This window comes from Lactuca sativa, chromosome 8 (genome assembly GCF_002870075.4).
Source record: "Lactuca sativa cultivar Salinas chromosome 8, Lsat_Salinas_v11, whole genome shotgun sequence".
NCBI lineage: Eukaryota > Viridiplantae > Streptophyta > Magnoliopsida > Asterales > Asteraceae > Lactuca > Lactuca sativa.
The window spans coordinates 44,686,252-44,702,503 of record NC_056630.2 but is presented as its reverse complement, the minus strand read 5'-3'; the positions used below and the strand labels follow the sequence as shown (position 1 = coordinate 44,702,503).

General features: G+C 35.0%; 3 protein-coding genes across 3 annotated transcripts; all 3 read right to left on the bottom strand.

The window, feature by feature from the left end:
- Positions 1–812: 812 nt before the first annotated feature.
- Positions 813–2,653, bottom strand: LOC111906637 (protein S-acyltransferase 11). The gene is made up of 4 exons (XM_023902411.2): positions 2,397–2,653; positions 1,800–2,025; positions 1,435–1,733; positions 813–1,358 (listed from the first exon to the last, which is right to left on the bottom strand). The coding sequence occupies exons 1-4, from the start codon at positions 2,517–2,519 to the stop codon at positions 873–875; spliced, it is 1,134 nt and encodes a 377-aa protein (XP_023758179.1). The 5' UTR covers positions 2,520–2,653; the 3' UTR covers positions 813–872.
- Positions 2,654–4,914: 2,261 nt separating this feature from the next.
- On the bottom strand, positions 4,915–8,907 carry LOC111906638 (uncharacterized). Its single transcript, XM_052766619.1, has 6 exons — positions 8,149–8,907; positions 7,986–8,055; positions 7,792–7,921; positions 5,898–7,695; positions 5,567–5,816; positions 4,915–5,487 (listed from the first exon to the last, which is right to left on the bottom strand). Exons 1-6 carry the CDS (start codon positions 8,182–8,184, stop codon positions 5,162–5,164), a joined length of 2,610 nt encoding a protein of 869 aa, XP_052622579.1. The 5' UTR covers positions 8,185–8,907; the 3' UTR covers positions 4,915–5,161.
- A 137-nt stretch (positions 8,908–9,044) lies between these two features.
- On the bottom strand, positions 9,045–10,961 carry LOC111906639 (uncharacterized). The gene is made up of 8 exons (XM_023902417.3): positions 10,795–10,961; positions 10,136–10,248; positions 9,991–10,062; positions 9,818–9,853; positions 9,689–9,734; positions 9,462–9,549; positions 9,317–9,374; positions 9,045–9,220 (listed from the first exon to the last, which is right to left on the bottom strand). The coding sequence occupies exons 1-8, from the start codon at positions 10,871–10,873 to the stop codon at positions 9,170–9,172; spliced, it is 543 nt and encodes a 180-aa protein (XP_023758185.1). The 5' UTR covers positions 10,874–10,961; the 3' UTR covers positions 9,045–9,169.
- Between the last annotated feature and the right edge of the window lie 5,291 nt (positions 10,962–16,252).

Below are 16,252 nucleotides of genomic sequence, written 5' to 3'. Positions count from 1 at the left end.
TTCGAATGACTTTGGTTATAAAAAAACGTTGCCTTAAAGCGGTCATCCAAACGACCATGAGGGTGCTTTGGAGTAATAGGAATTATCATTTTTAAGTTACAAGAACCAATAAAAGAGGTCCTTTTGATAGAAATATTGTCCAGTGATATTTTTGGATTTTCAATAAAGAAACCAAAATGAAAATCAATCAAATCGGATGGTTACAAAACCAGACTGATATTGGCTATTAATGATTTGTAATTTTTGATATATTTTCTAGCTTTTACTAGTATAATAATGGGGATATAATTCAGTTGTTGCAATTTTATTTTATTTTATTTTAATTTTTTTTTTATCCTTGGTGACTTCAACAAATCAAAATTTTTAAACCAACGGTTTACTACCCATTTATAACTCGTTTTCTTTTCTTTTCAATTTACATTTTTCTTAACTGATATATAGTTGGAGCAACTACCTTTTCATAAGCGAACTTAGGGCAACCATGAGCTTTGCAAGTGATTCCATTCAAGAATCAAGATATTGAAAGTAATGTTGCATTATATTATTCAATTATATTGCTATACAATTATATAACATATTGTGTAATAAATATATATTTTTTTATAAATTATATTATACATATACTCATACATTAGTAATGTATATATATTAATATTGAAGTATAATTGTATTGTTTACTTCATAACAACAACTTAGTAATTCAAATGCAATGTCTATCTAGATTATTAAATGCATTAGTATTATTCATATTAAATTGCTATATCTTTTAATCATTATTTATAAAAACCTAAAAAGAAATTGAAAAGAAGACATGAATAATTCATCTCTTTCATCAGTCAAAAACTTTTGTACTTTTACATCATATCAAGTGATCACTTCTTGTGAGTCTTTCTAGAATTCCAAGAACCTAACAGACATCTAGTCGCTGAATAGGGGCACCCAAAGAACCTCACAAAATTCTGACAATCTTTTTTACTCGTTCGATTTGTCCCACGAGAACTCAAAAGACTTAAATACGTTTTCCCTTGATAAATGTAAGACAACTGCTGCCACAAAAGCACACTCAACCCTATTTCCACTGCAACACTTGCAACACAAAGATAAATGACAACAATACCCCTCACTGATAACGACTCCACAGAGTCATAAAACGAAAACCCAACTTCCTTAACCCATGCAACAATCAACATGTAGTCACCGGGCCCACTCAAAGCAGCCATAGGTATGTGTCTCACAGGTGGCAATATACAAAAAGCAGTGAATGAAGATATCAGAGAGACATAGAAACTACTTATCACTGATGAGATCAAGAAATAGATGAACACACGGTGATTTCCAGCTCCCACACAATTCCCAATCTGTAATTTTTATCATTTAGTAACACCTCATGTATGTATGTATGTATGTATGTATGTGGATTAAGATGAAACTTACAAAGGGACAATGATGATCCATGTCTAACACACACATGCCACAAGATCGACAATGGTGAGAATTAGGGGATTTTGGCTTTGAACAGTATTTACAAAAGGTGTAACCTGCAAGACCATTTTTTCCAACTGCAGGGTAGCTACCCCAGGGGATGAGAGGGGGTGTACCAGGAGACCGGAATGCAGAAAGGGCAAAAGTGGTAATTGTGGTGATTGATAAAAGAACTGCTATAGTCATATGGAGTATGCCAAAAAGGTAACTTTTAGAGAAGATTACAGGATATATAGCCCAGATACCACCACCTGTGTGTAATCATATTAGTTTGTAAGTTAAGTAATGAGTTAAGGGTATGGACTATGGAGTTTTACCTATAATGAAGAACATGAATAGTATGAGAACACAGAGAAGGCATCTGTCTCTCAAACGTATCCACCAAATGTACTTGTTGTCCTTTTTGATTGCTTTGTGATCGGATATGGCTCCACACCAACCACACTTGAAAATGGGAGTATAGGGTGAAAGAATAAGGCATAATCCACATCCCCAGCAGGTTACTTCATGTTCTTCTGTTATGGATGCTACATAATGATCTTCCTACAAAAGGTGCAAATTGATAAGCAAACGAAAATGTATACAAGTAGTGATTATAGGAGAATGATGAAGAATAAAAGGAGATTAGGGTAAGCAGCTGGAGAAGGTAATTGAAGAACAAACTTAGAATACAACTGTTGTTGAAGATTCCTCGTGTATCATCGAATTTATGTTTCAATTAATAAACACAAATAGATGATAACAACGATTACAATGAATGTTGCACAACTTTCCTCCTCATCGACTAAATGCAATATAAATAAACGAAAACAAAGATTTATCGAATATGTAACCCGCATCAAAATTCGGAATGATGAGAAAAAGGATTGATCTATGTCATCAATTGCATTGTAATAATATGAGGCGGAGAGTACCCGTGAGGAAGCATTTTGGAGAGTGGAGTCGGATAGAAGAAGGGATGATTCAGACGATGCCGCTGGCGCTGGCGGTGGCGGTGGCCGTGGAATAGTTGTGGTGGAAGAATCCGTGAAATCCATCAGAAATACACAGATTTTCAATTTGAGGAGAATTCCGTTCCTCGGATTCAGATCATCAGGAAAGAGATCACTCTCTCCATCTGATCAGATCATAAGCACTCCGGAAAATTAAACGCCTTGCCTCCAAATCCAATCATAAAGAAGCATTCCAAGTTATAGGGGGATGATTTATTGTTTGAGTAAACTACAAATTTCGTCCCTAGACTATATATCAACGTAAAGTTTAGTCCATTGAATTCTTATTTTTCGTATTATTGGTCCAGATCGATTTATTCTTACTCGGTTTAGGTTCCTCAAAAGCAAGTCATGAAATAAATTGTTAAGTGATGCATTTATTTTTCATAAGCATTTTTTCTTTACTTGTAATCCTTTTTCAAATTCTTATAACATTTTAGGTTGAGTTTGACACATCACAACTAACTAATAAACTAGCTTATTTTTCAAGTTTTTTGTTTATGTTATCGAGTTTAGCAAGTTAAAAAGTAAATTATAAGCTAGCTTTTTAAAAAGCTACTTAAGGGGTGTTTGGATAGGAAAAAAAGAGATGCTTATGCTTATTCTCACAATAAGCTAATTTGAGTGTTTGGATAAAATCCAACTTATTAAGTTAAATAAGCTAATTTTAATAAGCATCTCTCCCCATGCTTATTGCTTATTGCTTATTCCCACCACAAATAAGCAATAAGCTAATAAGCTAATCCAAACACCCCCTTAGACTAGTTTTTTATAAGTTTTTTAAAATTTTCAAAATATACTCCTTAATTAATTAATCCAGAAACATATTCTCTTAAATGCCATTTTATTTAATTTTATATATTTCAGATAATTTTAACAAACATCATTTTTCATCGGCTAGTTTTTCAGCTATTAGTTAGCTTTTAACAGCTAGCTTTTGAACTAACATATAATTTTTCACTTGTCACGGCCCTTGGATCAATATCATCCAAACTCTCATCTGACGGTTGTGATTTATAGACGACAAAACTGCAAATTTGGTCCTTATGGTTTGGCAAAACCTTTGGATGGGGTCCAAAAAGTTTCCAGCTTACACCAAAGGTCCAAAATCAAGGTTTTCATGGGTTTTTAGTCCATTCCGTCATTAACCGTTTGTTTGGGGCCGTTAGTGCCTTCACGTGCCCTCCATGTGAGGGCATTTTGGTCATTTTAGGTACTTATTTTAAATAATATCATATTTCTCCTTTATATACATACTCATACGCAATCCTCTTCTTCTTCTTCATTTTTATTTACAGAGAAGCAACAAAAAGGGCTTCTTCTTCGTCTCTCAAAGGATTCTTCTTCTTCGTCTCTCGTCTACTTCTACTGCTACGAGATTCAAAAATGGTGCTCTGCTTCTGTGGGAACGTTGCTGTTGTGCGAACCTCATGGACTTCACGAAACCCTGGTCGTCGTTTCTATGCATGCCCTAAAATGGTAAGCAAACTCATATTAGGTTATGATATTTCGGTAGTTATGCAATAACTCTTCTACTTTAATGTATTCTTGTAGGGATCCAGATGTGGATTTTTGGGGTGGTTCGATCCCCCTATGTGTCAAAGATCAACTGTTATCATACCAGGACTGTTGAGAACAATGAATAGGTATGAGGTTGAAGTGGGCCAGCTGAAGATGTGTTTGCTTGCCTCGTGGGTTTTGTTTATGTTGTTTGTGCTGTTTTGGAAATAGGAATTAGAGGTTAGGACTTTTTTGTTGGTAGTAACCACTTAAAAATGTTGTCTTTTGGTGCTAGAAGGTTTAATTGTGGTTTATATATGTTTTTGTTGGTAGTAACCACTTAAAAGTGTTATCTTTTGGATCATTGTATATGTAATGCTTTTATGACAATGGGAAGTGTAATGGTTTTATCCTTTTATGAATATGAAATTATAAAGGTTTGATCTTGACATGATATGCAAGTGTAATGGTTTTTCTCTACGTTTGAATATGCAATTGTAATGGTTTTATATGCATACATTAAGTACATTGCCATAACATCTTCATGCTTTGACAGTACAACATAAACAAATAACAAACAACATTACCAAAAGGGGACCATAACAGATAAATGCCAAAACACAATCATTACCAACAAAGGGCATTAAAGTACATTATCATAAGGGCATCAAAGTACATTATCAAAATGGAACAAAAAAAAAGGCAACAAAGTACCAACTAAAGTGCATTAACAAGTCTTCACAAACATAAAAAGTACTTAAACATCAATTCCCATCTTTGGCCTTGCAGGTCCTGGCATTGTGACCCTTTTGCTTACACTTACTACATGTCACAGTCAAAAACTTCCTGCTCAGTGATTGAGTTTCATTATCATTTTGACTTTGACTGTTTGCTTGCCTCTTACGTTGCTGGATTTCAATCCTTTCCTCTGCTGTAATCCTTCTTTTCTTTTTTGGCCTGCCTATAGCTTTGTTGTGTGGTGGAGGCACAAGAGTTGTTGGGCAGTCACTCTTAGGCCACATGGCTCTACCTTTGATAGGCTCCACCTTGAAGGAGTACATCTCTTTCCATGTATCAAGCCAATACACCTTATGCACATAGGTGTATAGTTCTCCCACCTTTTCATTATTGTCTGCCATTTCATTTAGGCTTGCAATTGCATGTTTGCAAGGAATTCCAGTAAGCTCTCACTTTCTACAACTACACTCCCTTTTCTCCATGTCCACCACATGTTGATCATTCCATGGACCTTTAACCTGATACTTTTGTCCCCCATTCCATCGTGCATGATACTTACTAGCTAGTGTTGTGTTTGCTTCCAAAATCCTAGTACCAGTTGGAGTTAATGGACCTTGACACTTGTTTAACACCTTCATCACATTGCATACTCTCTTCATAAGGTACTCTCTGATGAACTCCAAACAACTGATAATGGGTTTGTCTCTCCCTTTAACAAGTTTGCTATTGAACACTTCACAAAGGTTATTCAATAACATGTCTGAAATTGCCCTTCCTAATAGTTCATTAACAAAACAACAGTTAGTGTATATCTATACTACAATAAAAAATAAGACAACAAATTGAGAAAATACCTGAAAAATGACTTCTAGCCCAATGATGTGGAGAGATTTTCAAGAGCCACTGATATGCTTCTATGTCATAATTCCTTAGCTCTACCATTACAGCTTCAAACTCTGGTATGGTGGTGGCTGTAGCACACCTCCAAAAATACTCCTTGTACTCTGTAGTCTTAAATAACTTCCTCATGTTCTGGTATATGTGTCTAATACAGAACCTGTGTTCTGCATTAGGGAACAATTGTTCTATGGCTGGTAGAAGACCCTGTTGTCACCAAAACAAAATAAGAAATTAGCATTAGTCTGTAATGCAACTAGTATGCAATATTAAATGTAACTATAGTACCTTCTGTCTATCACTGATAAAGGTGAAGTTGGAATTTGAATACAAGTCAAGATCTTCTGCAAGACACTGAAGAAACCATTTCCAACTTGAAGTGTTTTCACTTTCAACAACAGCATATGCCAATGGGTAGGTTCCATTGTTGGAATCAACACCAACTGCACTTAGTATTTGACCTGGGAAAGGTCCCTTCATGAAGGCTCCATCTAAGCCTAAAAATTCTCTCAAACCTGCCTTAAAACCTTTCTTCAAAGGACCTAAACACACGTATATCCTTCTGAATTGCCTGGTTGGGGATGAAACCACAGGTTCTGAAACCACATCAATCTTTACAGTTGTACCTTCATTTGTCTTTTGTAGCTCTAGTACATAGTCTCTCAAAGCTGCATATTGCTTTACGTAATCCCCTGCAACATTTTTGGTGGCTAATGCTTTTGCCCTAAATGCTTTCTCTTCTGAAATACTAACTCCATAAGTTGATTGGAGTTGCTCTTGTAGGGCACGAACAGGCAGTCCAGGATTAGCTTCAGTCTGATCCATAATACGTTTGGAAAGAAATGTTGCTGTGCAAGATCTGATTTTTCGTGTTTGGAGGCAGATGTGTTTCTGATTATAGGTCTTAATAAACCAATAGTCCTGTTCACTTGACCTAGATGCATGAAGTTTCCATGTGCATTTAACTTTATCTGAGTTTACATCTTTACCCTTTACCTTTTTCCCAGAGGTAGGTCCACCTACCCCACTTGCATTTAAAACTACAGTTCCATCACAAACAACTGTTAATCTACTCTTGTCGTTTTTTGTGAATGAGATATTCCTCCTTGTCTCTAAAGCATGCAGGTCAATTTTATCTTTCAATTCTTTCTTGGCTTTATATTTCTGCCCAATATGAAAAGCTACCTTGTGCACCTCACCAGCAGAACATAAGGTTTGTTTCCCCAGCTCTTTGATCATTTCTCTTATTTTCCTGTTGTCCCCTGAGTCATCACTTAATGAATCCCACTCGTCATTGTCAATTACCTCCAAATCATCTTCTTCATCACTATCTTCATTTCTTTGACCACCCATTCTTTGACATCCATTGAACTCTGCTTCTGTATCAATATTTAGATTGAAATCCTCCATGTCAACGTCAACATCTTCAATTATGTTGTCCTCATCAATCATAAAGTCACTATCTTCATCTTCACTGTTTTGATTCTCAAAATCAATGTCATCAGGCTCCTCTTGTCTCCACTCATCATTGAAAGGAATATTATCTTGGCCTTCAAACCCATTATATGGGATGCTATCTTGGTCTTCAAAAGGTTGAAAGTTTGTCATTAACTCATCATCTATGTTGATGTTAGTTGAAAATTCATTGACTCCTTGAGGATCATTATCCATGACAACTCTATACCCCTCATCTGCAAATCCTTCTACACCCTCACCATTGGATTTGTTCACATCAAGTTCTTCATTCACATCAATCTCTTTGTTTAACTCTTTTTCTGCATCAACTACAACAAATTCATCTACAAATCCTTCTACACCCTTACCCTTATCAACTTCACCACTTGCCATTGTTTTTTCAGCACCTTCCCAATCCAAGTTAAGCTTTGTACTACAAGACGATGCCCCTTTACTATGTTTCCAACCTTTAGACCTACTAAATTCAGGTGTTGCTGATTTGTATAAGGTTAATGCTAACCCTAAATCACCCTCACCAACATCAATTTGGATTGGAGTTACCACTTCATGAGCAACTACAGGTGATGAGGGTCTAATGGAATCCTGCTTCTCCATGTCTTCTATTATAACCCTTCTTGGACCAGTTGGGGACATAAAATATGTAAGCAAGTTCGTTTGACCATGCTCTGTGTACACTTTAATCATTTTGTTATTATGGGTAACATACCGTGAGAGATTACGCACATCATCATCGTTACCTAATGCTCGGAGTCCAAAGTCAAATCCTTCATTAGGCAAACGGAAATGGTAATACATGATTTCAGTACCATCATACCCTAATTCTCTCATCATCAAGTCTAGTTCATGAACAAAAAATTCATCAATGTCGACAACATCAAAGTACCTTGGCCATTAATATACCTGATATTTGGAAACTTTGTGAAACTCCCTCCGTGATGAAGTTCAATAGAGAATATGTTGGGGTAACCATCTTCAAAACAGAAAGAGACGATTGTTAGTTAGAGTTTTTCAAAGTTTGAAGCTTGATCATAAAATACAGAGTTTTTCTAAGTTTGAATCTTACCATAAACTTCTTGAACGTTGACAATCTCTCCAACATTTCTAAGTCCCCACATTTTCAAAAGCATGAACACAATCCAATTTTCAGACGATCGTTAGGGTTTGCGTTTGAATCAAGAGGTATGAGTAGAAGACGAAGGAGTGAGTACAATCTGCAATCTTATTAATTGAAGTGGCGGCAACGGAGGCTAGGACCTAAAATGACCAAAATGCCCTCACATGGAGGGCACGTGAAGGCACTAACGGCCCCAAACAAACGGTCAATGACGGAATGGACTAAAAACCCATGAAAACCTTGATTTTGGACCTTTGGTGCAAGCTGGAAACTTTTTGGACCCCATCCAAAGGTTTTGCCAAACCACAAGGACCAAATTTGCAGTTTTGTCTTTATAGACACTTACAAAATGGTTAGAGTGCTATAAAATGACGGTTCCCTACAAATCACGGCCATTAGATGAGTTTAATCCAAAGGCCATGATCGATTTCTTGGATTTTCATAAAATATTTGAGTTCTCATTTAAACTTGACTCTATTCATTTACTAATGCTCTCCCATATTTTAATCAGAAGCAGCAGCGTCACACATCCATAATCAGTTTAAAGGTTCAAATCACAACAGCCATAGTATAAAAATTCCAAAATTTATATATCAGGATCTTTAAAAGTGGAAACATGTAATAAAATATTTGAGTCCACATTGGCTTTTTTATTTCATGAAATGAACCATCGTTATTGGAGCTATGACTTTTGATCGATAAGAAAGTCGAAACATGTTATAAATTGTCTCCTTTTAGTATAAGATGATAAATTTAAACAAAAAATCAAAATCAAATTAAGTTTTATCTGAAACTTTGATTCTGTTTATAATTTGAAGGATTCTAGAAGCATATCGTTGTATGAGTTGAATCAACAATCACCCCCTTAGTTGTAATAGGGTAAAATAGTTTATATTGAAGCTATATCTGTCCACAAATCATAAAAATACTGGTCTACAAACATGGTCAAACAACCTTTAACCCTTTGCTACTACTCTTTAGAGGTTATTACAAGCAGCCCCAGAGCACCTATTAGAAGATACTGCATACAAAATAAATAAATAAATAAATCAGTAAAAATCTTGTTTACACTCCAAAAAGAATGCCAAAATATACAGATCCATGTATTAAATCGAACCTTGATGATGGGCTGTTCTGTCATTATAATTGTCACCCAACCCACATAAGGCAAAAAACTGCAAAAAGCACCAAATTCATGTATTTTATAAAGGTTTTAAGTATTTGGGGTTGAGTAAACAAAAAGTTAAAAGTTTTATATTTACCCAACAGCTCTCCCCATAATATGATGTCTTTGCAACCACATCTGGCCTTCAGCATACAGAAGCCTATCATCTCCAAAATTGTTGTCTCCTGAAATTACAGAATTGCCATTGGATGATAAGTTGATAAGCAAGTAGTGTGATTCAGATTGATTAAATGACAGTTTGCTTGTAATACTTGCAACTGTAAAATCAATACTTATGAGTAGAATATACAAACTACAAAGTACCTTTTGTGAGGACATCAACTTCTCCACTACCTTCACGTTCATGAACCTACATAAAATATATATATTAGTAGTTAGATATTACATTCAGAAATATCATTGGAGATCATCAATATCATTGCATACACATACCTTAATAACTCGATGTACTATTGGAATTTCACGTCCCTGTATATAACCAACAAGAGATAGTTAAGTCAGGTTGTAAATTGTATGCTTTCAAGACACTATCGAATCAGTAACTGAAAGATAGGTTCTACTAGAGTCACATAAATAACAAAAAGTGACATAATTAAGAAGCATACATCAACATTGAACACCACGATTTCTCCAGCACGGATTGGTTCCTTACTCATATGGAGAAACAGAATATCACCCTACAAGACATTTGAAAAGGTTAGAAGTAGAACATATTTACATGCCAACAAGTTATTTACTTGTGTCACTTACTCTTTTGAAACCAGGTTCCATACTTCCAGAAAGCACAACAACAACAGGTGATTCACTTCCAGTTATGCACATCAGCCCTTTCCATATTATTAATGCTGATGTAACAATCATACCTGGAGAAGATAATGAAAGACCCAACATTCAGGATATCATCGTGATCCAAGAATTAAAAAAATATATATAAAGGCTGCACATATGTTAGGTTGCTACAACACTGATTTATGATAGTTATAGGTGATCAACAATGGCAATTCTTTTTGCATTCCAAACACTCTATAACAACAAAAGGAATGCATGGTGACTAAAGACTACAGGCGTCGATCGTGTAGCAGTGACAGATGCAAAACTAACTCATACTTCAAAATTGATTATAGAACGGTGCTAAAGAGGAACCAAACGTTTCATCGCGCAACAAGATCCAATTAGGATGTGTAAATGCACATACATCTAAACATTTAATAGACGCTTTACAATTCAATTGTTGAAAAAAATGCCCTAGTTTGAAGAACTAATGAAGATCTAGAAATTGATATCAAATTTGCGTTGAATCGCATCGATCAAAGGAAATTCCACTAACAAAGTGAAGCAAACGACAATGTAACTTATTCAATTTCTAACTTAAGAAATGAAAATGAATTTTAGAAAGAAGAATCATGAACCAAGGCTAACTGCTTGCGTGAGGAGCTGCCTGAACTGCATAGATTTCACCGAATCGATTTGCTCCCCGATCCACCCCATCTTTCTCGCTCACTCCTTATTTTTCTCTCTGTGTGTAGCCTCGAATCGGAGGATGGGAGTGTTTTTCAAGTAATTTTGCCCTAATTTGCTCATCCGTTGCACAAATAAAGCATGTTTGTGTGTTAACAACAATGGTCCCTGAACTATATGTCAAGTTGTAATATTGTTATTTTAATTTTAAGCTCGTACAGTTTTAGACACAAAAATCATTCAAATTAATGTTTTTTTTTTTTTTTTTTTTTTTTTTTTTTTTTTTTTTTACAAAGCTTCGTAAAAGTGGAAAAGAAAAGACCTTTTTCCATAGTATTACTTGCTTAAAAATGTAAGATTAGATTTGATTGATTGGCTTACAAATCCTTTTTATGTTTTACTTTTCAGGTCATGTTATTCTTTTTTAACGGGTTTCTTGTAAAAAAATTAGATAAAATATTTTTATATCATTCAGAAAAAATAGATTATTCTTATAAGTTTTGAACACTTTGATTTTGATCAGATTATGTATGTTTCATAATATTTTCCGATCATAACGTATCTTCATTAAGTATATCTGTTTATTTCAATTGTTGAATAACCACAAAACTATAGGATAAAAACTATATATTTTGGATTTTCAAATAGTCGAACTACCTAAAAATATCGAAAAATAGTATCCAAAATATTGATTAGGATATAATTCGTGAAGTTAGATATTTTTAAATGCATTGCTAGCAAACAATAAAGTTGAGGGTTTCATAGATGTATTTTCAAGTTCATGCCACTCAAAGGTTCTTTGTTTTGTTTTTTTAGGAGTTAAAGTCTTAAGTCATATGCTACTCCATTTCATCATAATTTTCTCTTTCAAATGTACTTGTGTTGCAATTTCAAGTTTAATTATCTTGGAAGTTCACGACATCATGACAAATCATCGTTTTCACTTTCAAATGTGTACTTGTGTTGTAATTTGAAGTTTAATCGATCATCTTGTAAGTTTATGACATCATGCACTCGTGACAGTGTTTTTCAATATTATAACCTTTTAGTTGTAGTTTCTAAGATGACATTTTATATCTAGTAGATCTATGGATGAAATTCTGAAAATAATTGACTTTATCATCCGAAAAGATTTAGTTTATGACATCATGCCTTCGCGACAATGTTTTTCAATATTATAACCTTTTCATTGTAGTTTCTAGGATGACATTTTATATCCAGTAGATCTATGGATATAATTCTTAAAATAATTGACTTTATCATCCGAAAAGGTTTAACGATGTAACTTGTTATCCGTATGTCTTCTCACTCATTGTATTGTGATCATAAGTATTGATGATGGAGTAATATATTTTAATTACTTATAGTAGTTAAAAATAGGGCATTTGGATTTCATATACTTTTCAAGTGAGTACAAATACATAAAAGTAAAATATCAAAGAAGCCTACTTGATTGCTATTAATTAAATGGTGCTCATATGTATTTGTATTTTACTAGTTGTCTTTTATTTAATTATAAGACGAAAACCCGTGCGTTGCTCATAAATAAAACTATGACGATTAAAATTATGAGAAATATATTGTGTTGATTACAATAATATAATTATATTATTGATACATATATGTTATTAGAATATTTTATATCTTTGTTATGAATTTAGAATTAACAAGTTTTTGTACTCATCATTTCATCAAGTTGTTTCATACTAATATTTAGTTACTCCTTATATGTTATTAATGTCATCCATCACTTTCTAGCAAACATTTTAATTATTTCGGATGTTAGTTTTGTTGATAAATCATAAAACAACAACAAAGATCAGTTTCAAGTGTAAATTAGAAAATTAAGAACATTATTAAAATGAAAAACAAAAGAATAAATTTTAATAATTGAAACAACAACAAACAATAAGTTTTAATTAGACGATAGAGAATTAAGAAACAATATTAAATGACAAAAAAAACATAAACTCTAATAATAGAAAACAATAAGTGAAAAACAAAAAAAGTTTAACATGAGAAAAAATAGAACGAAAGACGTAATAATAATAATATATTTGATGAAAATGTCTATCAAACAATCATATTATTGCTCATGTTCTGTTGCATGAAATAGAACTTTATGTCTTCTTAGCTTTTTTTCCATATTTTTATTCTTGAAATCTTAATAATATAATCTAGATTCATAAACTATATATATATATATATATATATATATATATATATATATATATATATATATATATATATATTAAAACAACCGATTAATATATCATAAGTTACAAAAACTCTTGAGTTATAATAATTAATTAGTTGAAAGCTAGAGAATTTTAATATTAAAGTAATATTTAATACAATTATAAAAAACATTTTGATATGTAGTAGTTAGATGATAAGTTAAAAAGTTGTAACAAACTTGTAACGTCTTGATTTTTACCATAATTTTTTTATTCAAATCAAAGTATAATTAACTTTTGTGGAATACATGATGTCAATGCATGCGGGTACACTCAAGCCTTTCCTTTCTCACGACTCAAAGAAGTACCTGAAAACATTTATAATAAATTACGTAAGCATGAAGCTTAGTGAGTTTCCAAAAATACCATATATTACAATACATATACGTGCATACAATCAATGACTCACGACACTTGGCCAATCCACCGATTGGCTCACGACTTTTCACCAATCCACCAATAATATGTGTATCTAGACTTACGACCTACTTGTCATTATGTCGTCAATACGAGTTTATGTGTATTTAAACTTATGACCTACCTACCATTTCGTTGTCAACATGGGTCTATCGGCTCCCAACCTATCACTGTTCCGTCGTAAACCCCCCACTTAACCATAATAAATAATTTAAGTATAATAACATTCTCTGGTGTATTTTGTGCACCTTTTTGCACACCTTTTAGTCCATTTTATGTATCTATTTAACATAGTTGTTATTCATTTTTCGTGCATTTCATCCAATTTATGCTCGTCTTGTAACACCGTAAATTTTCAAACAATTTTTTTTTCATTTTCAAAACACATAAAAACTCATGTCATGTTATTCAAAAACCACAAGTGTCTCAAATGTCAAACACAAATCTACAAAATAAATAATAGTATCCCAAAATACTCAAACATAGTCTCAAACAGATGTGTACAATTAAGTCGGTGCCTTCACGCGATCCTGAGAACTACCTGAAACACATAAGACACAACACGGTAAGCATGAAGCTTAGTGAGTTCCCAAAAATATCATATAGACAAATAATAAGCCTATCATGGCTATAGCTCGGCATGGACCCTCCGGTCATGCGCCTCGGTGAGGACCCTACGGTCTCACGGCTCGGTGTGTACCCTCCGGTCTCACAACTCGGGTTGGACCCTCCGGTCTTGTATCTCAGTGAAGACCCTTCGGGCTCAAAACTCGGTTTGGATCCTCCGGTCCTACTCAGTAAAGCACAAAATAACATAACATATATCACAAAGACAGAATGCATAATACCAGATAACTCAATATAAACACATAAGACCCTCTAGTCGATAACTCAATAAGACCCTCCGGTCACTCAATATTACCGCTCGTGTAAGTATAGTGAGAAGACTCACCTCAGAAGTAAGCAAGTAGATCTAGCACCTCACGAACAGTCTCGACTCCGCCTACATAATATAATTATATCTAATAAGCAAATTGTAATAACCACTTGATATGCTAAGCTAACTCCCTCAATTAAACTCAAAAAGGGTGAAAATACCATTTTATACATCCATGGTCTTTAAAGTCCACAGTTGACCAAAACCCTAAGAGTCAACGAAAGTCAACGCCCCAGTCAATAGTCCATGTTGACTATACTCATCGAGTGCATCTATGCGACTCGTCGAGTTCCTTCGTTTTTCTATGAAATGACGTGAAAGTCCAACTCAAAATTTCGAGTTGTCTCATCCACTCACTGAGTTACAACATGTCCAGACTCGTCGGGGGAAACCCTAACCGACTCGTTGAGTCAGCTCACCGACCCGTCGAGTCTCTTCAGACCCTTTCCTCATTCAGACGTTTTTAGGTAGAAATGATGTCTCATACTCTGGATCTAACCTTCTAAGGCTCACTTATCACGTAAAGCTATAAGCTTTACGTTCATGCATGGCATCTAGGGCTCAAAATGCCATAACAAGCTCCATAAGGGGTTCCATGCATAGAGACTTGTCCAAAGCTTGATAAAGCTTGGATATTTGGGCTCATAGGACCTCCTTTTGTCCAGATCTGGAGTATCAACTCCATGACAAGCTCCAGCAACTCAAAACTACAAGATAAGGGGAAAAAACCCTAAAACTCTCTAGAAGGAGATCTATCAAAAGGATTGCTTAAAGTGGTAGCTTTTTACCTCCAAATTGAAGCTAGCATAGAAAAAGTCTTGATCTAAAAGCATCTTCTTGATCCAAAGCCTGAAGCTCTTCAATCCTCCTTCAAATATGCACTAAAACACCTAAAGTTAGCTCCTTTCTCTATCACAAGAAAATACACACAATTAGGGTTTCTCACAGGGTATTAGGGTGACAAGGGTGGCAGAAATGAGGGCTTGAGGTCCTTTAAATAGGACACAAACCCTGAAAATTAGGGTTTTCTCACTCAGCACCTACTCGTCGAGTTGGGGTCCTCCAACTCGTCGAGTAGACTCTAGAATCACGTGGCCAATTAACTCCTCTACTCGGCGAGTTGGGGCATCCAACTTGTCGAGTTGCTCTGAAAATATGAAAATAATTTAACTAAATATTATACCTGGGAGTCGGGATGTTACAATCCCCCCCCACGAGAATTAAACTTCGCCCTCGAAGTCATCCTTTGGAAATAACTCGGGGTACTGCTCCCGTATCTCAGACTCCGACTCCTAAGTCCACTTGGATGCCTTCCGATATTGCCACTGAACCTGAACCAAGGGCACCTCTTTGTTCGTTAAGACCTTCACCTTCCTATCCAAGATCGCTATCGGCCTCTCAATGTAGTTCAGGCTTTCATCAACCTGGATGTCCTCTTAAGGAACCACTGTCGTCTCATCGGCTACACACTTCTTCAGCTAGGACACATGGAAGGCATTGCGAATCTGGCTCAACTCTGCAGGCAGCTCCAATCTATAAGCTACCTTACCCACTCGTGCAATCACCCTGAAAGGACCAATGTATCTAGGGCCCATCTTGCCCCGTTTCCTGAATCGGATAACCCCTTTGCATGGGGATACCTTCAGGAGGACAAAATCTCCGACCTGAAACTCTAGCTCTGAACGGCGCCAGTCGGCGTAACTCTTTTCTCTAGGCCGTCACTAATCTCTTTCCGACTTGATGGATCTTCTCTGTCATCTTGAGCACTATCTCAGTGCCCCCATCACTCTTTGCCCTACTTTTCCCCAACAGATGGGG

Coding starts and splice junctions, on each gene's coding strand:
- LOC111906639 (XM_023902417.3), bottom strand. CDS start 10,873: ATGGGGTGGATCGGGGAGCAAATCGATTCGGTGAAATCTATGCAGTTC. Junction 9,854..9,990: donor TCGTGGTGTTCAATGTTGAT/GTATGCTTCTTA, acceptor GGTTATATACAG/GGACGTGAAATTCCAATAGT. Junction 9,735..9,817: donor TAGTACATCGAGTTATTAAG/GTATGTGTATGC, acceptor TATTTTATGTAG/GTTCATGAACGTGAAGGTAG.
- LOC111906638 (XM_052766619.1), bottom strand. CDS start 8,184: ATGTTGGAGAGATTGTCAACGTTCAAGAAGTTTATG. Junction 8,056..8,148: donor CAACGTTCAAGAAGTTTATG/GTAAGATTCAAA, acceptor TCTGTTTTGAAG/ATGGTTACCCCAACATATTC. Junction 7,922..7,985: donor ACAAAGTTTCCAAATATCAG/GTATATTAATGG, acceptor TTCATGAACTAG/ACTTGATGATGAGAGAATTA.
- LOC111906637 (XM_023902411.2), bottom strand. CDS start 2,519: ATGGATTTCACGGATTCTTCCACCACAACTATTCCACGGCCACCGCCA. Junction 2,026..2,396: donor TCCAAAATGCTTCCTCACGG/GTACTCTCCGCC, acceptor CACCTTTTGTAG/GAAGATCATTATGTAGCATC. Junction 1,734..1,799: donor ATTCATGTTCTTCATTATAG/GTAAAACTCCAT, acceptor GATTACACACAG/GTGGTGGTATCTGGGCTATA.